This window comes from Macaca fascicularis, chromosome 11, assembly GCF_037993035.2.
Source record: "Macaca fascicularis isolate 582-1 chromosome 11, T2T-MFA8v1.1".
NCBI lineage: Eukaryota > Metazoa > Chordata > Mammalia > Primates > Cercopithecidae > Macaca > Macaca fascicularis.
Genome location: NC_088385.1, coordinates 30,398,381 through 30,420,076, shown reverse-complemented (window position 1 = coordinate 30,420,076; position 21,696 = coordinate 30,398,381). Strand labels below are relative to the sequence as shown.

Genomic DNA, 21,696 nt, shown 5'->3' with positions numbered 1-21,696 from the left:
TGCCTAGACCAATGTCCTGAAGTGCTTCCCTGTTTTCATCTAGCAGTCTTATAGTTTCTGGCCTTATATGTAAGTTCTTAATCCATCTTGAGTTGATTTTTGTTGATTTGGTGACAGGTGGAGTCCACTTTCGTTCTTCTACATACGGATATCTAATTTTCCCAGCACCATTTACTGAAGTGGGTGTCCTTTCCCCACTGTATATTCTTGACACTTTATACAAAGATGCTTTTGTCTTCTTGTTCTCATTTCTTTAATAATTCTTGCCCTCTGTTTTTTTTTTTTTTTTTTTTTTTTGCAGAAGTAGAAATAATTCTTGCCCTCTGCTTCTTTTTTTGCAGAAGCAGAGAAAAGGGTGAGGGGATATAGGTATTTTAGGTTATTTTACTCTATATATCTATAGCTCACAGAAACCAAAAGTTTATAGATGGCACCATTTAGTGGTATTATTATCCCTGGCTCAACAATGACGTCAAAATCATTTAACCACTTATTGAACTGAAAAGACAAAAAGGATTTTAATTATAGCTGTTGCCACTAGCTGCTTTGTCAGTTCTGTCCATATATAACTCTGGCACTAAGAGCCAACAGTCAAGAGACTGGATCTGGAAGTAGCCTATCAAGCTGTAATCTTTGCAAGGTTAATGACAGAAAATCAGAGGACAGAACAGGCACAGTGGCTCATGCCTGTAATCCCAGTACTTTGAAAGGCAGAGGTGGGCGGATTACTTGAGCTCAGGAGTTCAAGATCAGCCCGAGCAACATAACAAGATCTCATCTGTACTTAAAAAAAAAAAAAAAAAAAAAAAACAGCCCAGTATAGTGGTGCATGCCTGCAATCCCAGCTACTTGAAAGGCTGAGGTGGGAGGATCACCTAAGCACAGGAAATTGAGGCTACAGTGAGTTATAATTGCATCATTGCACTTCAGCCTGGCTGACAAAGTGATACAATCTCAAAACAAAACAAAACAAAAAAACAAAAAAAAAAAACATCGGGGAAAGAAGAATTGAGCACATGCTGATGACATCTTTAAACATACCAAAATGTTTGCTTTAGATGGACACTGGGTGTATAATGTAATGGTAATCTAAGAAGGACTTTTGGGGAGGTCTAAGGAAGCTCAGTTACGGTCATTAAGAACATTTTTGTTCTTAGGAACATTTTGTTTCTTAATAACTTATTGAAGTGAAATTCATAACAAAACTAACAATTTTAAAGCGCACAATTCAGTGGCATTTAGTATGTTACGATGTTGTGCAACCACCACCTCTACCCGGTTCCAAAACATTTCCATCATTTGAAAGCAAAACCCCTTACCCTTGAACAGCTTCTCCCCATTCTTCCCTCCTCTCACCACTGGTAAACACCGATCTGCATTCTATTTCTATAGATTTATCTGTTCTGGATATTTCACATAAATGGAATCATATAATATGTGAACTTTGTGTCTGGCTTCATTTGGCATAATGTTTTAGAGGTTCTGAAAGTTTTTATCCACTGGAGACATTTAAGCAATTTACAGGTAATGGAAGTAGCAATATTTTTGCATTGTAATTTGGACAAAAAGTTACCTCTGATGTCTTCTGAATAGATTCCTTTTCCTGTTCAAAGCAAAGCAATAACAATATTTAAGGTTGTTAGGGAAATCCTTTGTATAATTCTGAATTTGTCACATACAACTCCATAAGTTAAAATAATTTTATATCTACTTCTAAGCTACAAAATCTTAGTATCATTTATTTTCCAAAATGTTTTATTAAAGTCTCCATTTTTGGTTTTACATACTATTTTCAATCCTTCATATTCATACTTCTTAATATTTACTGTTAAACCTAACATCTAATAATTTTCCACTAAAAACCACAAGCTCTTCATGAGAGTTTTATTTGCAAAAAGGGAAAAGATGAAGATCCCTAAACAGTTTTTTCTCAGGATAACAGACAAAAAACACAGAACCCACCCCGTCAGATGCCTCTTTCTTCAGATTGCCCAGGCTGCTGGACTTCTGCAGACTTGAAGTTCTAAAAATAACAGCAATAACAATTAATAATAAGTGGCTCCAGTGCCACTGTTTCTAAGTAAAACATCTTGGAAAGAAACTACAATTGCATGTGGGTTGAATCCCAGTAATAAAAGAAAATCTGGAATCAGGCAGTCACTTATGTGCTTAACTAAATGACAACATTTCGTTCTTTTAAAAGCAGGGGTGATTAACTGTCCTGCCAATAATTCTGACTGCCCTACACGTGTTAGAAGAGCTGGAAAAGCACTTAGGACTAGCCTTGTGATGTCAATATTCAAAAATAAAGCAGTGTTTTCTGTGGACTAGTGGTGCGTCCTCTGCATGTACATATTTAAACTAGGAACTTTAAAAATACTCATGTACTATTTATATCTAATCCTTCTAATTAAAACAAAGAATGGAAGTTTTACTTTTCAATTCATGAGGGAATCACTTTTCTGAGCCTGGAAAAGCAATTCATTTTATAGTTCTAATTAAAGCATAGTAGAGGAATCCCTAATGCTGCCCATAATAATTCATTTGCTATCCTAGTGAAGGGAAAGAGACACTATAAACATCCAGAGACTCCCTCTTTCACATAATTAGTATTCAATTATGTAGAGCTGGTGTTACTAAAAAATTGAAGGTAGAGATATGTGACCAGTTTAGAGAGAGTGACAGAGAAGTAATGTATTTGGCTCTATGAAACAGAGTAATATAAATACGCACATTTACAAACGTTTAAAAGGCATTTCTTCTGTATTTATATGTATACATTGCCAGAAGTATCAACTACCAAATAAAGTAAAAGATAATAGTGAGAAAAGAAAAGATCTCATTTTTGAGTACTGCTCTGAAAATAGACTTTCCTAATTTAATCCAGACTTTAACTTGGATAAACATAGATATTAGGTCAGTTCATAAAACTGAAAGTGCAAAAAAACCCATCTCAGCTTTTCCAGCATCACATCATTCCCTGTGACGCCTTCCCACTGGACTCAAAATATGTCAGTGCAAAAATGAATTAAAAGCATTGAACTTCAAATGAAAACTGATTAAGCAAGGCTAAAGACTTGCAAAACCCCGGCGTGAGATAATAGCAAATGAGAAATTATTTCTTTGTAAACTTACAGCTCCCCACCTTCACCCCCACCCAATTATTATAGCTGCATTAATTTATTCAGTAATTGAACAGCCTCAGTCATTTGCTGTTAGTATTAGTAACTGTTAGTATAACAGAACTCTCTTCCTCCTCTAGCCTCAATCACATTTTCACATTGAATAAAATGTAACTTACGAAAGATTATCACACAGTTGGGTATCAACAGTGGCACCAAGGATTATCTTTCCATCACTAAAATGTAAAGAACAAAAGGTTATTTATTAACCTCACGAATAAAAGACCATATATGTTCTAAGTGAACAGATATGTAAAAAACAAAAAATTGAGCAAAGGAAGCTATTTCCATTTTTTTAAAAATGTTCTATTTGGCCTAAAATAAGACGAGGCAATTTGGGAATATGTTGGCAAAACATTCTATTTGCTTACAGACAAACTACTGTATCCTTTTTCCTGTCCCCTTCAGACCCATCCTTCAAATGCACTCACAGCACATGACCGTGACTATTTAGTTTACAATCCTTTCACAGTTACCTATGACCTAGGACATAAAAATCCAAGTTCCTTAAACTGTTTTTTCCTTTTTTTTCTTTTTGAGACACAGTCTCGCTCTGTCACCCAGGCTGAAGTACAGTGATGTGATCTCAGCTCACTTCAGCCTCCGCTTCCTGGGTTTATGTGATTCTTGTGCCTCAGCCTCCGAGTAGCTGGGATTACAGGTGTGCACCACCACACTCAGCTAATTTTTGTATTTTCAGTAGAGATGGGATTTCGCCATGCTGGCCAGGCTGGTCTCAAACTCCTGGCCTCAAGTGATCTGCCTGCCTTGGCCTCCCAAAGTGTTGAGATTATAGGCGTGAGCCACCACACCCAGCCAAGTTCCTCAAAATCTCTTTCGAACCTGACCACCCTACCTCCACAGCCTCATCTCTTATCGCTTCCTGCTTCACACTTTTTATTTCCATAATACAGAACTGATTACAGATCCCCCAATGGACGTCTTGCTGTTTCTTGCTTTTCTAGGTAAAAATTGTGTCTGTAAATAAATGCAATACATCTGTGTCTTTGGTTGATCTACTGTTTTGAACATTTATATTGTACTGTTAATAAATGACATACTTTTCTTCAAATGAAGTCTCTGGCTTAGGAGTCAACTTTGATTTTTCAGAAGTTTCCATGCTTATAGTTGCTGGCAATAATGAAGGGATGGAAACTTGCAAGATGGTGGTATGGAACTGTAATGTAATCATAAAAAGTCAAAAGTCAATCAATCAATCAATCAATCAAAACAAAACACAAGCCACAGAGTAATTAAACAAAAGTAAGACAATTAAATGGTCTATTGACAAAAATCTCATAATCATTGTTCAGAACTCTATAAAATGATTTCGGAATATAAACATCTACACAGAAGAAGTACTAATCAAGGAAATCATTCTGGAGGAAGGAAATTTTTTAACTTGGTTCTGAATAAGACACTGAATATTGTGAAAAAGATGGTATACCAATAAGCAAGTTAACAGTAATGTTTTTTTCTTTTTTTGAGATGGTGTCTTGCTTTGTTGCCCAGAATGGTCTCGAACTCCTGGGCTCAAGCAGTCTCCTGCCATAGCCTCCTGAGTAGCTGAGATTATAGATGTGTGCCACCGTACCCAGCTAGTAATAGTAAATCCTAACAACCTTAAGCCCTGGCTGAAATGTTGGCTCTGACACACTTGCCTAAGTGATCTGTGATCTTAGCAAATCACTTCGCGAGGCATCCATTAGTTTCGCCCTCTGTAAAATAAGAATGACAATGCCTACCCTGCAGGTTGTGACGATTTAACGTAAGATTTCGGTAACATGTTTTGCTTTCAACACTCTATTATTACTATTATTTTTTGGTCTCAAAATGGTCTCACTTTGTCATCCAGGCTAAAGTATGGTGCTGCGATCACGGCTCACTGCAGCCTCGAACCTCTGGGCTCAAGTGATCCTCCCACCTTAGCCCCATCAAGTAGTTGGGACCACAGGCATGCGCCACCACAGCTTGCTGATGTTTACAATTTTTTTTGTAGAAACAGGGTTTCCCTATGTTGTCCAGGTTAATCTGGAACTCTGTGCTCATGCAGTCCTCCTGCCTCAGCCTCCCAAAGTGCTGGGATTACAGGCATGAGCCACTGTGTCCAGTGAAAAGCTCCATTTTTACTTTGATTTCTACTACTAATCTTATACGGAACATTGGTCAAGCCAGTTAATTATTATTCTATGTGCGAACTAGTTGACTAATTTCAATTAACATAATTGATGAAAAGTGTAATTAAAACCAATTACAATGGACTTTGTGGCTACCACTTAAAACACTTTGCTTAATGATAATAATAATAATAATACAGCAACAAATAAAATGCATAACACATTTTCTCAAACAAATGCTTTGTGTATCCTAAGGAAAGAGCCTGTGAAATAATTTTAATACTTCGGTTTTCAATAATTTTTTACAACCGTAGAGCAATTAGATTGTGGGCCACGTCATAAATGAATGAATGAAAAATATTTCAGTAAAAAAAAAAAAATGAACAAAGTTTGTCACAATGAACTCCTACCAGTCAACCAGTGACAGTTCTTCACTTCTGAAAGCTGCCTGGTAAGGACTCACACCAGTGAACACACTTCTACACGCCAACCAGTCAGCAACAGTCTCACCTTAGTAACCACACATCTACAGGGGACGTCGACTCACACTTGCCTCAGAAAGTCCACCAATCCTTGAGCTCCAACCATCCCAAAACCCACATATGATCAGCTAGAAGAGAATGTACTTGACTGGGAACACTCACTCAGTTAAGTAAGCAATAAATTCAGCTTTGTGATTTTTGTTTCTGTTATTCAGTGGTGGGCTCATCCTTTAAAGCAATAAAAGGTTATAAAATGTGAAATCATATTATTTATAAAGTAGGAGATTATTTCACTATCAACTTTTTCAGTTTGAATCTTTCTGGTGAATTCTGGGCAACTTATTTAGCTATCATCGCTGTTTCCTGAAGTTCATTTGTCTCTTGAGATTCCTAATCATGAGGAAAATATAACTAAACTAACAGACCCATTTTCTTGATCTTTTTCAAACTTTTAGACTTTAATTCCAAACTCAGATCCCCCTCCTGGCTTTTCTTTAAAAATGTGGCTGAACTCCCTCAATCCTCATCAAACCATTCTTGTTACAAACTTAAAACCGGTAATTAAACTACAATTCACATAGCAAAGACTTTTTCTAAAAGGACGTGAGATTATTTGGGTGTACCCTACATGTAACACTAGTTCTATAATTGCAGCATACTCATGGGCTGTCAAATATTATTTTTGCTTTCAATATAAATATGTATCTAACAATTAGGGGATATTTTCCACCACAGTATTTCTTATTCCTTAACTAATTCCTTGATTAATGAAATATTTCAGCCCTCTCCTACATTTAAGAGAGAAATTTTCATTGTCTTCTCCTTGAATTCATTTTCATTCAGTTCAAATTTCATCTTCTCATTGTGTAATTATCAGCAACAGATAAAAAGTAAAAATGCCACTTGGTTTCTTCTCACTACCTATGGTAAAATGTGAGAAGAGAAATGACCAAAACAGGAACTGCTAAAATAAGGAAGCCAAGATTGTTTAGACAATGAAACTATTTCCCATTCCCGGTCTCTCTAGACGAAAAAAATTACACTAAAATTAAGAAACAGTTTCAGGGCAAAGGTCAAGCACAAGGGCTATCAGGAGAACATGGTCTTCAGGTGAGCCAAGGATGTGGCTGTAAAACCCTTTGCTAAGACCTCAGGATGGACTAGACTAGAATCAAATAAAAATAGAAAAAAAAAAAACCTTAGGAAGATTAGAGTAGTACTGTCTCATTGAACCTTTGAAAAATGATCAAAGGCTCTAAAAGCAATGGGATGTCCCACTGCAGCCTTACAGGGAACCTTAGCTACAGAGATAGGCTTATGGTGAAGATAGCTGTGGTTCTTCTCTAATTCAGTGAATTATAACATGATTCATATGAAATTCTAAATGTTTAAAGTATTACACCAAATTAGACTCAAAAGGACAGAGATAATGGAAAATGAAGAGATGAATTTGGAGATCTTTGGGCATTTTTGCAGGCACGAAACTGAGAAAACTACTCATCTGCAAATACAGGCAAAGGAAGGATGACTTAGAGGGAAGAGCCAATAGCCCAGAGGATTGGCAACACGTGCCTGGCCGGATTTTGGAATTGCTATGGACTGGTGACACCTGTGAGCCTTCCCGCTCCCCTTTTTAAATGGGAGTGGCTACTGCAGTAACATTATGCCTGTCCAACTATTGTATGGGTGTGTGGAGGGCAGATAACTGTCCTTGAAGTCCACAGCTCTTTAAGTCAATGGAACAGTCCCCAAGGAGCTGTGCGCAAGGAACTGTACCTGAGGAGCTTCACCCACATCTCAACCTGGTCTGGATGACAAGATCCTGGGATGTTGACGCCTCACTGGAATGAGACTCAGGGGTCTTCGGAAAGGGGGCGAGTGTCTTTTGCATGGGAGAGGGATGTAAAGTGGTATAGCCAGAGGGTAGATTATATTTTCCAAATATGGTTGCACCAATATATCCCATCCCATATGTCCTAACAATGTAATGTTGTCACTTGTTCATCCAGAGGTAGGGTAGGGTCTGTGTTTCCTCTCCTTGAATCAGGGTGGGCTGTAGGCCTGTGGCTACAGCAGAAGAGATGCCGTGTGATTTCTGAGATAAATCATAACAGGAGATGCAGAGTTGCCCGGGCCTCCTGGAATGCTCACCCTTAGGATTGTGAGGAAGCCCAAGCAGTCACAGGTAGTTGTTCCAAATGGGGCCTCAGCTGAGGTCCTAGCCAAAAGCCAGCCTCAACCACCAGACATATGAGTGAGTTAGCCTTCAGAAGACTCAGGCCCAGGCCTTCACGCCACTCCAGCTGATGCCAAGTGGAGCAGAGACGAGATGCTCATGCTGAACCCTGCTGAAGTGCAGAGTCATCAGCAAAAGAAATGCTGTCATTGAAGCCACAAACTTTTGGTGTGGTGTACAATAGATAGCAAACAGATTTTCATGCCAGTTTGATGCAAACTAAGGAGTGTATAACTGCTTACTCCTCTCCAGTTGCTTCTTCCAAGTCTAAAGAAGTCAGAAGAAAATTTTATTCAATTATCTTTCAGAGTCACCATCAGAAGTGGCCAAAGTCAATTTATTTATATAACCTCACTTGAGTTGGTAATGGAACTGAGAAAGGAACCCATGTTTTTCACGTTATGAGCAGTGTTTTAACTGTCAATAACACAGTCTCTTCAACATGAAGGAAATATCGAAAGTCTATTAATACCTCTTCAGGAACACTTGTGTTAAATGGGTCACGACTGGGAGATCCCATTACTGGAGTGGGTGATGGACTTTTCTCCAGATCACTGAAACCCTGTGCATCCAGCAAAGTGGAGATGGAACTGGAATTGAGCAGATCTTCATATTCTCCATCTTTGCCTGGGAAAAGACAAAGCAAAGAGAAGACAACAGCAGTTTTTGATTTATATTTCACTTTTACAGGAAGATAAGAAACCCAATTATATTGAACATAAAATTTTTTCTGATCCTCAAAAATCAGAGTCAGCTTCTCCTGGCATCCCTTGAAAAACAACATAGGACCTAGGAAACAGCATTTGAAACTGAACAACTAGGGCCAGGGGCTCTTGGGCCACAGTGGGTACCTATGATATTAATAGACAAAGTCGTACTCGATACATTGACTCATCAGAGGGAAAGAAAATTAAAAGTTAACTTTTTCCAACAACTCTCTTGTAATTTTGTTTTAAAATCCGGGGCTTACAAATTTTAGTGTAGAAATAATCAAACTGAATAATACCTGGTACAAAAAACAAATTCCAAATAGCAACAAAGTCCCATTTAAACAACTTAGTTTTCATCACTGCTGTGCTCTTGAAAAAATATAGAAAGAATAGAAAAAACAAAAAGACAGACGACCTTTGATCTCTCAAGAGGATCCTTTTATGCCATTTTAAAGCAAAAAAAGTCTGATGGAAAAAAGCAACCACATATTCACCAAAGCTGCAACCTTGAGAATTTTTTTTTTTGCATCTCTAGAAATCAAAAGGATTAAATGGTGAAAGCGCAGTGCCAGATATTCTTTTTTAAAAACAGAAAAAAAATGATACTTAAGACTCTAATCTACAAATAATATGAAATGGTAAATCATATACTTGTTTAAAGATCTTAATCAGACCACAGCTTCTTAATTTAGGTTTCACTAGAATGTTATTCTAATTTTATTAGAATTTAGTGTTATTAGAATTGTGTGAGGATTAACTAAATATAACTCCTAGTGAGAAATCAGTTTATACAACCCTTTATTGGAACAGAACATAGTTTTCAAGGGTTTATGAAATCTGTGCTGCTGTACCTCATTGAAAACTATCTCTTTCATTTACATGTTTGTATGCACAGGAAAAAAAAGCTAGAAAGAAACAATAAAAAAAATGCCAATAGTGATCATGCCAGTGCAATTATGAGTGATTTTTATCTCTTTTCTTTATTTTCCAAATGTTTTACAATATAGTCTAATTAAAGGAATTAATTTTTTCTGCCTTGGTTTTAAACATAAGAATTGGACAGATGAAACTCTATAAAATTAAACAATATTTTAAATGAGATGCATATGTAAAAACCACTTACAAATTTGCAATATTCCATAGGATAGAGACTCTTTTTCTGAAGGCATGGAAAATGCTGAGTGATGAGAACTGCTAGTCAACACTGATTATCAGAGGTTCATTTGCTCACTCAGATATTTATAAAATCTAATATGCCAGACCCTGCATACAATTTTTTTTTTCAAAAATCCTGATCCAAAGCAGGATTTTCCTTCTCTGCGAACTCACCAAAATTAAAATTTCAAAATCTGAGTGTTTCATGGGGACCTTCCAAAAGAATTGTTTATTTCCAGTGCTTACGTTGAGAGCAAATAACTCTACCTATGCATTGCTAAAAAACAAGAGCCCTTTCAGATTTCCTCCACATTTGAGGATGGCCAATTGGCCCATCTGCAGATAAAATAATAACGAATACAACAAAATGCACAACTATCTTTATGTACCTGTTTTACAGGGTTTTTCTGAACTTACCATGTTCAAAGCTGAACTCAATCCTCCTTACCCAGCCCAGTGTTCCTTCTCTAGGCTTCCCCATATCAGTAAATGGAACCATCAGCTACCCAGCTGCTTTAGTTGGAAAGGTCTTTCTTGATCTCTCCTCTCTTCTTCACTCTCCTCCTCTATCTTATTACACCACTGGGTCAATCCACCATAACATATTCCCAATCAGCAACTACCAGATTTTTTCACTTGGAATACTGCAAATCTCAGAATTGGTTTCCGCTGCTCCCAATACTGCTCACTTCCCTCCATGGCCCACGTGTTACAAAGATCTTGCGGCTGACTTTTTTTTTTTTTTTTTTTTTTTTGAGACGGAGTCTCAATCTGTCACCCAGGCTGGAGTGCAGTGGTGCAATCTTGGCTCACTGCAACCTCCACCTCCCGGGTTCAGGCAATTCTCCTGCCTCAGTGTCCTGAGTAGCTGGGATTACAGGCACTTGCCCCCACGCCCAGCAAATTTTTTTGTATTTAGTAGAGACGGGGTATCACCATGTTGGTCAGGCTTGTCTCGAACTCCTGGCCTCAGGTGATTCACCCGCCTTGGCCTCCCAAAGTGCTGGGATTACAGGCATAAGCCACCATGCCTGGCCACTGCTGACTTTTAAAACCCTTCAGTGAGTCCCTCTGCACTTGAGCATGAGCTTAACTCCACCCATTGCATGACCAGTGGTTGCTCATCATCATGGTCTCATTTCATCCCCTCTCCCCACTGCCCACCACCTTGCAGCTGCACTGGTGTTCTCCCTCTTAAGCATGCCACATTCTTTTCCCCCTAGGCTCTCTGCATATGCTGTCGTTTTCTCTCTCTGGAATGCTATCTCATCAACTCCTTAGAGAGGCACTCCCTGACCAACGACTCTACAGTACACTGACTCCTCAGGCTGGACACTTTCCGGCAGAGTACAGTTCTAATTGTTCAATTAATGAATGAGCTACCTAATTTGGGATGATGGGTATGATCCAGGAAAGAAACTGAGGCCAAATGTGTAAGTTTATAGCCACCTAGAGTCAACCAAAGTAGAAAAACTTTTCGAGCTACACTCTACCTTTTTTACCTTGGGCCAGTACCACAGTATCTTGCATTTTCTTGTACCTGTTCAGGCACTGTCGAAGATCTTCTATTTTTCGATCCTAGGAATAAAATAAATTATAATCTTTAATCCTATGTTCTTAAAAGAGTAACAGTAATCGCTTTTACATAAAGAATATGCATGATTCTGCCGAGAGAGCATTTTAAAAAAAGAATAAGCAGATGTGAATTATTTACATTATTTAAAGAATATTTCTAAGCTTTAGGAGAACTGGTAATAACTAGACTATGTTTCCTACATACATTAAAGATATGGAAAAAGTACCTCTAAATTTAGAGATTCTATCCTTTAGCTGCCATCTTTAAACAAACAAAAACAAAACAAGGTAATAAGACGCAAAACAAAAAAATTAAAAAGCTTCAATTACTCTCCTCTCTAACTTATAAATCAAACCTCGAAAGAAAGGCCCCCATCTTCTGTCTTTCTTAGCCATCATTAATCACCATCTGGCTTCTCCACTCTCAAAACACTCTACCAAGGTGACCTCCTATCTATTAAAAACAATGAACACTTTTCATTTTTTTTTTTTTTTTTTTTTGAGACAGGGTCTCGCTCTGTTACCCAGGCTGCAGTGTAGTGGTGCAATCTTGGCTCACTGCAGCCTCAATCTCCTGGGCTCAAGTCATCCTCCCACCTCAACCTCCTGAGTTGCTGGGAGTACACGCATGCAGCACTATGACCAGCTCATTTTTGTATTTTTGTAGAGATGGGGTTTCACCATGTCACCCAGACTGCTCTTGAAATCCTGGGCTCAAGTAATCTGTCCACCTTGGCCTCCTGAAGCACTGGGATTACAGGCATGAGCCACCATGACCAGCCCCAACCTTTTTCTAATTTGACCTCTATATGGCATTTGACTGACCTCACTCTTTCCTTCTCCTCTCACTTATCCATCCACTCTTTCTTTTCTTCCATTTTTGTTTATCAATCCTTTGACCAGATAGCTGCCAAACTTCCATGACTCCCATTATCTTCTCAGACTAATAAAATGCTAGAGCTTCCAGGTTCTGTCCGTGACCCTCTTTGCTTTTCCCATGTGCTCAACTGTGCTATGAAAATGGCCTCCCTAGCTCCTCCCATTCTCATTCCGGGCCTGGCCACGTGGCTGGCTTTGGCCAAAGAGATAGCAGCAAATGTAATTCAAGCAAAGGCTTGAAAAGCATTTGCCCTTTGTGGCTGCCCTGTGGTGTGGCTCTAAGGAACCCTGAGGAACTATGTGAAGAAGCCTAGCCTAGTCTACTGGAGGATGGGAGACCATCTGGGAAAGAGGTTAGTTCTCCCAGCTGTGGCCAACCTAAACCAAGCTGTCAATCACCGGACACGTGAATGACACTATCCTAAATTATGCATGCAGTCTCATCTAAGCCACCAGCTGACTGCAGACGTCAGGTAAGCCAGCCGAGATCAGAAGAATCATCTAGCCAACTCACAGAAGTACGAGAAATAATAAATGTGGTCTGTCACAAAGCAAAAGCTACCTGACACATCAACTGTGGCTTAGTCTACACCAAACTACAACTCTACATTTCTCCTAAAATTGATGGGCCTCACTCCCCATCAATCTATGTTTCTACATTAATCCTAACATTTAGATTCATGTTCCAACTTTCTGTAAGAAATCTCCTTAAGAATGTCCCATAAGCATATTGGATAGACTAGATCTACAATTAAGCTCATTCTTTCCCTTCAGTACTTGAGCCTGTGCTTGGATTTCCTTAACTCCTTAAGAGCACCATCCACTCACCCAGTTGCCCAAACCAGAAACTTACTCTCGTTTTTCAAATCCAGAGACCTTAAATCTTGTCAACCCGTAAATTTCTCTAAAACCTCTTCCCACCTTACCACTTCACTGCTATTGCGTTACTTCAAGCCCTCTTCATTTCTCACCTATTTTAACAAACTTTTACCTGTTGACCTGTCGTCACTCTCCCATTCTGCTACCAGAGTTAGCTTTCTAAAATGGCAATTTAATCATGTCACTGCCTAAGGTTTACACGCTAAGACCTTAAATCAAGAGCATGGTGCGTGAAGCAGCCTGCCCCCTGACTGAGCTCTGTGGTCGGCCCCACGCCCCCTCCTTCACCTGCACTGCTCAATCCCAGCATGCACTGTGCTGTTTCATACCTGGTCTCAAGACAAGTTTTGACTCATGGGCCCTTTGCTTAAGAAGCCTTTATTTTCCCAGTGAACAATTCTTGCTTTTCCCCAGAATTTGCTCAAATATGTCCTCTTTGAAGTCTTCTGAACCCCCGACCCCATGAGGAAGTTATGTTACTCTGGGTGCTCCTATAAAGGTTTGAGCATCTCATAAGTCCTCATTCAACACTGGGAATTTTGTTTGCTGTTGCTCGTTGAGGGACAGAAATGAAAACAAAATTAATTTCAGTGATTTTTTAAAAAATAAAAGTCACGGTGGGCAGCTTGCTAATTCCTTGTCTTTTTATTCAATAGTGGGAAACATTAGCAAAAAAGGAACCTGTATGAGTAGGTATGATGATCAGTTTATTTCCAGGCAATAAAGAGCAAATAAAGAGAACGCAAGGCAAAAATAAACAAGGAGATAAGAAAAACAGAGTAGTCAAGAATGAGAGAAAGAAACTTACAACGGGAGAAAAGGATCAAGCCAAAGTTCTTTGACATTCTGTTGTTTTTTACTTCCTTGAAATTACTCTTTTTTGGGGGAAATATTCCCTGGTTCTATTCATTCAGGCAGATAAGGGGAGAGAAGTTCTGATGACATCAGCTGAACACAATTGCGGCTGCCTGCTAGATACATGGATGGTCAGGCAGGCCATGAAGAAACCCACTGTTTTCGTGGGGTAACTGCATCCCTGCCCTTAGCAGGATGAAACATCAGATGTGGATAACAAGAACCAACTGGCGGGGGAAAACCTGTGGAAACCTTGGAATGAAGCCAAAGTAGCTGAAGTAAAGACTGTGCCGCTGTTTTCTGGTATTTAATCTCTCAGGAGAGCAGAGACAATCACAGATGTGAAACGGGCCAGGAGTGTAAAGGAAATAATGAGTAAATGGAGTACAAAATCAACATGACCATGAAGCTGAGTGAGGCTGTCAAGTTAGCTCCTTCAGGGCCCACAGGTCAGCCCAGAATTTTCAGTGCCCACACACAGGATCTACTATGGAATGTATCCTCTCTCTGTCACCTGAATATGCGGAACTGATCAGAGAGTTTGAACATTTTCTGAATTCATGGGGGCAGAGTTCTCAGTGGAGCCAGCGCAGCTCCTCCCTATTCCTGTGCATACAGCCCACCTAGGAGTGTGCACACCTGCCCCTCACTCCTAGCAGTGTTCTTTCGGGGCGTGTTCTTTTAAAATGGAATAGCTCATGAAATTGCATGGAATGGTCAAAATGGTGTTAAAAAACATCCACATATATATTTAAATTTCATCTGGATACCTTTTCTTCATTTGCTGCCATCAAAGACTCCACAGCTTTCTTCATTTTTTGTACTTCGATGTCTGAAAATAACACCAAATCAGAAGTCAGTTTAGTTCACACGTGTGACAGTGATCAGAAGTTATTTACTCTCCAGACTGAAATATTTTAAGGTAAATATGTTAACGATTTCTTTCATTTATTCTCTTAAAAGGGCACATTTAACACCCATATTCTCTTTTAGGGAAAATCTGAAAAGATGGACGTCTTCTATCTCACCTGAACAGTTGCCATTCTAGAAAGAAAACAAGGGTGTGTGAGAACTAGCTATCCTCTCTTAAAGCAACAAGAGAATCTTCATGAGAACACTGAACGTGAAATTTCAGTGCTATAGTAATAAAAACATGTGTTTAAAAAAGGAATCTACAAAGCAGTGCGTGAAAGCCATGAATGGTATATATAATGACAAAAGCAGAGAAAATGATAGTTATAACCAAGATAGAGGCATGAATGGTAGGAGCCTGATGGCATGTAGTATTTACATGAGTAGTCATGCTAAGAAGCTGGTTGTAGTTCCATACATAAGCATAATAAGTACTTTGCTTCATCTATAAACTTCATTTCCAATACTACCTTAAGATAGATTTCAAGACATAAAGGCCAAAGTAAGCTGAATGTGATTCTCCTTAAAATTTGATATTCAAATACAAAAGCATGTTACTTGAATAATAAAAAACTTAAATATTTTAAAGATGAAAAGTCACTCCAGGGCCTGGTGCAGTGGCTCATGCCTGTAATCCCAGCACTTTGGGAGGCCAAGGTGGGAGGATTGCTTGAGCTCAGGAGTTTGAGATCAGCCTGGGCAACAGAGCGAGACCCTGTCTCAAATAAATAAATGAAAAGTCACTCCAAAGCGATATCACAAACTACAAAATCGAAACAGGAAAAAAAAATCAGCTAAAGTTGCCTGCTTCTGAGAGAAAAAAAAATTAATGAAGATAATATTTTTTTTAGAGACAGCGTCTTCCTGTCATTCAGATGGAGTGCATGGCACAATCACAGCTCACTGTAGCCTTGAACTCCTGGGCTCCAGTGATCCTCCCAACTCAACTTCTTGAGGAGTTGGGATTACAGGAGTGAGCCACCACATCCAGTCTTCTTAAGATAATTTTTAAAACAGTGGTGCATCATTCTGCATTGGGGTAACATTTTAAATTAAGATATATTCTATAGGAATTGAGAATTTAACATCTGGGGGAAAGAGCCCCTAAGGAGTTAATTTTTTTTTTTAAGAGATGGGGTCTCACTATTGCCCGGAATGTGGTACAATGGCAAGATCATAGCTCACTGCAGCCTCAAACTCCTAGATGCCTGGGGCTCAAGTGATCCTTCCACCTCATCCTCCTGAGTAGCTGGGACTACAGGCATGCACCACCATACTCAGCTAATTTTACATTTTTTTGTAGAGACAGGATCTCACTATGTTGCCTAGGCTGGTCTTGAACCCATGGCCTCAAAAGTGATCCTCCCACCATGTCTGGCAGGATTTATCTTAATGTTGCATTAAATATTCAGGCTCCATTAATCAGCTGAATTCAATCTCTGTTGTAACAATGTAACATGTTCAAAGGAGCTTCTAATAGATCTCAGACAAATAGTGGACTTCAAAACATTGAAAAACAAAAGCAAATTTCAAAATTATCTTTCAACTCTGGTAAACCTTTAAAATCATGAGTTTTCGTACTATAAGAGTTGTTTTCTCCTCTGACCCTGTATCACCTAGACTGCAAGGAACATGTTTTCTTACATCCACAATGCTGTGTGCCCTGTTGTACCCTGTAGAGCAGAAAGGTTGAATCAGACAAAATCTTCAAAATGATCTTTTACCTTATTGTTTTATTATCCACCCTCTATTGTGTACACTCTGAAGAAATGGAGGGCTTATCGATGAAGCAACTTTACATCTTTGGTGAGAGAAATGTTTTAAAACACATGCAAAGAACAGTCGAAGGTAGTATTTTTGGTGAATGTAAAGGCTGATGGAAATGCACCAAACCTTACTTTTTTCTTTGAGCTTCTTTTTAAAATTTTCATCTGTGCAGGAAAACCCATCGAATTGGAAGTTAGCAAACATTACGACAATAAATAATATTTTAAAATCACTATTATTTAGTCTCCTTTGAACTAAAATAAAGGAAATCTAACCTCATAAAAACTTTTTCAGCACTATTTTGTGACTGCAGGATTGGCAGTATAATAATGCTCTGTGTGAGGTTAGAAAGAGAATATGAGACCTAAATTTGAGTTACTACCTCTGTTACTTCATTTTTCTGGACCGTGATTTTCTCACATTAAAATTAGGTTTATGGAGTACAAGCACTTCTTATACCATAAATGATGAAAACCTAGTTAATGTCACTTTGTTTTTATATTTCCATCACAGTTTGATACCTGGTCCTCCTGAATGTGACTAGAACGCTGCTTGTGTCACGTGCAACTCACCACTCAAGTTCAACAACACTGAAAGGGTCTATCTCCTGTCCAATAAGATGAGGCCACTGAGGATGCAGTTAGAAGCTATCCCAATATCACCCTGACATGAGCTTTCTAAAGACTTGCTCTCAATCCCCGTATTTAGCTGGTGGGCACTGATAACCCACAGTTCCCAGGTTGATTCGAGTCCTCAGATCAGACTTTGGGTAGCATTACTCTAATATCTTCTAGCCCACAAGTCCTGTGATGCCATTTTATTCTTTATCTTTCTTTTTTTTCAGAGACAGGATCTTGCTCCATTGTCCAGGCTGAAGTGCAGTGACACAGTCATAGCTCACTACAGCCTCAAACTCCTGGGCCTTCAGCGATCCTCTCTCCTCAGCCTCCCAAGTAGCTGGGATTACAGGATTGAGCCACCATGCCTGGCGAAATTTGAAATTTAGAAATTTCAAATCTTAAAAAATTTTTTGTAGAGACAGAGTCTCATTGTGTTACCCAGGCTGGTCTTGAACTCCTGGCCTCAAGCAATCTCTCCTTCCTTGGCCTCCCAAAGTACTGGGATTACAGGTGTGAGCCATTGTGCCCAGCCCATTTTATTCTTAAAACCCTAAAAGCATGATCAGTATGACCTGTTTCTGAATGTCCCTTATCAATACACAATTCTATATATGCCAAACAGTAGGTGATGGGCTGGGGCGGAGAAGCGGTTGGCAGTGAGAATCCATTTTCCTCAGGTTTGATGAATTTTCTGACGGACAGGGAATTGGGATACCTACAGGTATATAAGGCCATGGTATTCTAGAGCAAAGAAGGACTTTACAGATAATCTAATTCAAGTCCCTCATTGGACAGACAATGTTACTAATTTTCTTTTTTTTTTTTTGAGATGGAGTCTTGCTCTGTCGCCCAGGCTGGAGTGCAGTGGCCGGACCTCAGCTCACTGCAAGCTCCGCCTCCCGGGTTTACGCCATTCTCCTGCCTCAGCCTCCCAAGTAGCTGGGACTACAGGCGCCCACCACCTCGCCCGGCTAGTTTTTTGTATTTTTAGTAGAGACAGGGTTTCACCGTATTAGCCAGGATGGTCTCGATCTCCTGACCTCGTGATCCGCCCGTCTCGGCCTCCCAAAGTGCTGGGATTACAGGCTTGAGCCACTGCGCCCGGCCACTAATTTTCATATAACGGATAAAAATGTAACAAAGCTACATTAACTGGAATTTGTACTGTTTCGAATGAGTCAGAAATTGCTTTGGTATCTCACAATGCCACAGTCATCATTCGTAATTACAAAGAAAGCTTAAATTTAACCTAGTGCTGCCAGATGTTATGCACATTATATTTCCAAATGTAATTTTAAAAATATATTTCATTTGGGCTATTTTCTATCACATACAACCTACTTTGTTAGAAATTATGGTCCATATAATACTCAGAACGAACCTCTTCAGTTACGAAAAAAAAGATTTGGACAAATTCATGCATTTTTCCAAAAACAGAATTAGCCTATTTCTCTAAAAGGTAGAGGGGCTCAATCCCTGGTATACATTTGTTACTAATTTTTCCAAAGATACAGAACCATTTTTCTCTTCTGTCTAAAGGGCAGAACAGTTTCTAAGTCCCCTACTTTATCTAATTTCAGTTCTGAGGGCAACAATCCTGGGACACAGGGGTGGTTCTTTTTAACTCTTTTGGCATACATTCCCCTGCATTGCAATTGAGACAAGTCCATTCTTGTGATGAGAATTTACAGTCTAGTAATCCTAAACACCAAATGAAGTACAGAATTCCCCTTTTCCAGGTGCTGAAGAGGAAGTTAATGGATTCCCAGTCACAGTAAAGAGTCTTGGAGAATTCCCTGTGGTTCTGGGCCTGGCTGGATTCTGCTACTCTTTCTTTGATGCTAAAACTGCACATTGACTATCATTGGTTTCTTTTACAGATTTTGGAGGACTTTAAAAAAATGAGATGACAAATGTGAAAGATATCTTCTTACCTCTATCAACAATTTCAACCCCTTCTCCTTTCATCTTGCAAACCAATTTTTCTTGTAGCCTTTTTACTTCAGATTCCTTTTCTTCTAGTTGTTCTTTTAAAGATGCCAGTTCATCCTACAAGTTACAAATTCATTTAAAAATAGCAGATCATGACTAAAAAAGAACATTCAGAGAGCACATTAGCTCTTTAAATCAATAATCAGATTTTATGAATGAAACAAATCTATAAGAATTTAGATGCAAGCATCAGAAATCAGACAAGGGCAATGAAAAGCAAAAAGCAAGACTATTAGCAGAAGTTCTGTTTATAATAGTTATGGTATAATTATTACAAGTTTCTTTGTAATCAAATGAAAAAGAGATCTTTTAAAGTGTAATTAGGGATGGGATAGCCCTAAGGTTTAAATCTTTACATTAAATTAAAAATATAACCAAGTTAATCAAGGAAGATAATCAAATTAGATACTTAGTGTCATAAAAGCAAAATAAAATGCAAATTGGAAAAGACTAGCTTGACATTTATTCGGCATTTCAAGTTGGCACTCATGCCTCCTTGACAAGCACAGAGTTTCATTAATGGGTAAAGTAGCAAGTCATCAACAACTTTAGCCAAATCATGAAACTAAATAATTCACCCTCATCGCTAAGATAAAAGGACAGAATCTCCTACAACAATGGGAAAAACTAAATTAGAAAACAGATATTTAAGCCCTCTTTTAATTTTTAAGTATACAACTGTATAAGATTTCAAGTCCATCCTTCTATGTACTAATGTTTAAATTTTCAGTTTCCTTTCAGTAAAGAGAAGCTTTAGGAAACAAATTTTGCTGGCTGTATTTAACACAGAAAATACAGCTATGCAATGCTAAGACGTACAGCTTTATATTCAATATCACATTTTACTTTCAGAATCTGTAATGATATATTTATTACATTTAGTACTATGAGAAGATGTAGTTCTCCAATGAGGCGAGGCAGTTGGCCCTACAGTTTTGACTTCTGGTAGAAGCAGAGTAGACAAGTACAAAACATTTTCAGTAGCACTGGCAGGAAGTGTGAACCTGTTCTCACCGTGCTGCTTCTCAGCAGTCATTTCTATTCGTAGCCATGATAATGTCAACTGCTGTACATTTACCATCAAGAAAGTCCCTAAAGAGGAAAGTGACCTCTATTGTGGATACGAAACAGAATTCTTTCACAGGTGAATGTTTACAATTATTTTACTAGGCTTGGGTCTCAGTCTAAGAGAGTTTAATTTATAAATTCTTTCATTTTACCTGTTTATTGTATTTCACTAATTATTTCATGTATTTCTGAAAACAACATCAGGGATCCCATCGTTCCTTCAATCAGCTTGAGGTGATTTTAATCAACAGGTGACACACACACAATGAATGCACATGCCACTAAAACATCATCACAGCAAAACAACACAAGCCAGAAAGCAACAGGCCATGGACCCCATCACCCAACGTCTACTACACCTTCAGTGACTCCCATTTTTGTTCCATCCGCTGCTTTTCATACTGCATCTGACCCACCTTGATTTTCATGCTAGAAAGTTTGGCCATTAAAGACTGGTAGAGAGACAGAGGAATGAAAGAAAACTACAGATAGAAAAAGACAAACTAAATAACCGAGAAAATAGTACCAGTTTATAAAGGAGGTTAGATACAACTCAGAGAAAGGGCAGGTTATGTTCTGTCGGAAGAGTTAAGCCTTGTTTTTAAATTCAGATCAGTGGTGTTTAAATTCAAGAAGGTTTCCAGCTTGGGGGGAACTTCATTTACTTTTTTTTTTTTTTTTTTTTTTTTGAGACAGAGTCTCGCTCTGTCGCCCAGGCTGGAGTGCTGTGGCCAGATCTCAGCTCACTGCAAGCTCCGCCTCCCGGGTTCCCGCCATTCTCCTGCCTCAGCCTCCCGAGTAGCTGGGACTACAGGCGCCCGCCACCTCGCCCGGCTAGTTTTTTGTATTTTTTAGTAGAGACGGGGTTTCACCGTGTTAGCCAGGATGGTCTCGATCTCCTGACCTCCTGATCCGCCCGTCTCGGCCTCCCAAAGTGCTGGGATTACAGGCTTGAGCCACCGCGCCCGGCCTCATTTACTTTTAAAATACCTTCTTTATCATATACTAAGTAGAAAACATATTATTTATATTATTGGGCATAGATGAATAGTGGAGACATTTGTTTGAAAATGTCAACCTGCGAAAAAACTTACTTTGGTTGATTTAAGCTTTTTTTCATACTGAAGTCTCTCACTGTCCATTTCACTGACTTTTAACCTCAAATCATTGATCTCCTGAATCAGTCCCTGTCCAAGAAGAAACAAGAAAGTGCATTAGGAAAGTGGTAACACAGTTACCTACATCTATAAAATAGCAGCTTGGAAAT

At 38.9% G+C, this 21,696-nt stretch overlaps 1 protein-coding gene across 50 annotated transcripts in view; it reads right to left on the bottom strand.

Annotated features, from left to right (window-relative positions):
- The window catches only part of LOC102119459 (liprin-beta-1), a 176,048-nt gene that overhangs the window by 19,841 nt on the left and 134,511 nt on the right, over positions 1-21,696 (bottom strand). For 13 of the 50 annotated variants that reach the window (XM_065523935.1, XM_015430554.3, XM_045364911.2 and 10 more), the window contains 11 exons: positions 21,524-21,616; positions 20,789-20,881; positions 19,304-19,418; positions 16,881-16,913; positions 14,841-14,902; positions 11,376-11,460; positions 8,490-8,644; positions 4,244-4,359; positions 3,302-3,358; positions 1,963-2,023; positions 1,574-1,603 (listed from right to left, as the gene is read on the bottom strand). In XM_065523935.1, the coding sequence (XP_065380007.1) occupies positions 1,574-1,603; positions 1,963-2,023; positions 3,302-3,358; positions 4,244-4,359; positions 8,490-8,644; positions 11,376-11,460; positions 14,841-14,902; positions 16,881-16,913; positions 19,304-19,418; positions 20,789-20,881; positions 21,524-21,616 (900 nt within the window). Of the gene's footprint in view, positions 1-1,573; positions 1,604-1,962; positions 2,024-3,301; positions 3,359-4,243; positions 4,360-8,489; positions 8,645-11,375; positions 11,461-14,840; positions 14,903-16,706; positions 16,914-19,303; positions 19,419-20,788; positions 20,882-21,523; positions 21,617-21,696 lie in introns of all 50 variants that reach the window. The other 37 variants (XM_074006485.1, XM_074006492.1, XM_015430565.3 and 34 more) reach the window with 9 other exon arrangements.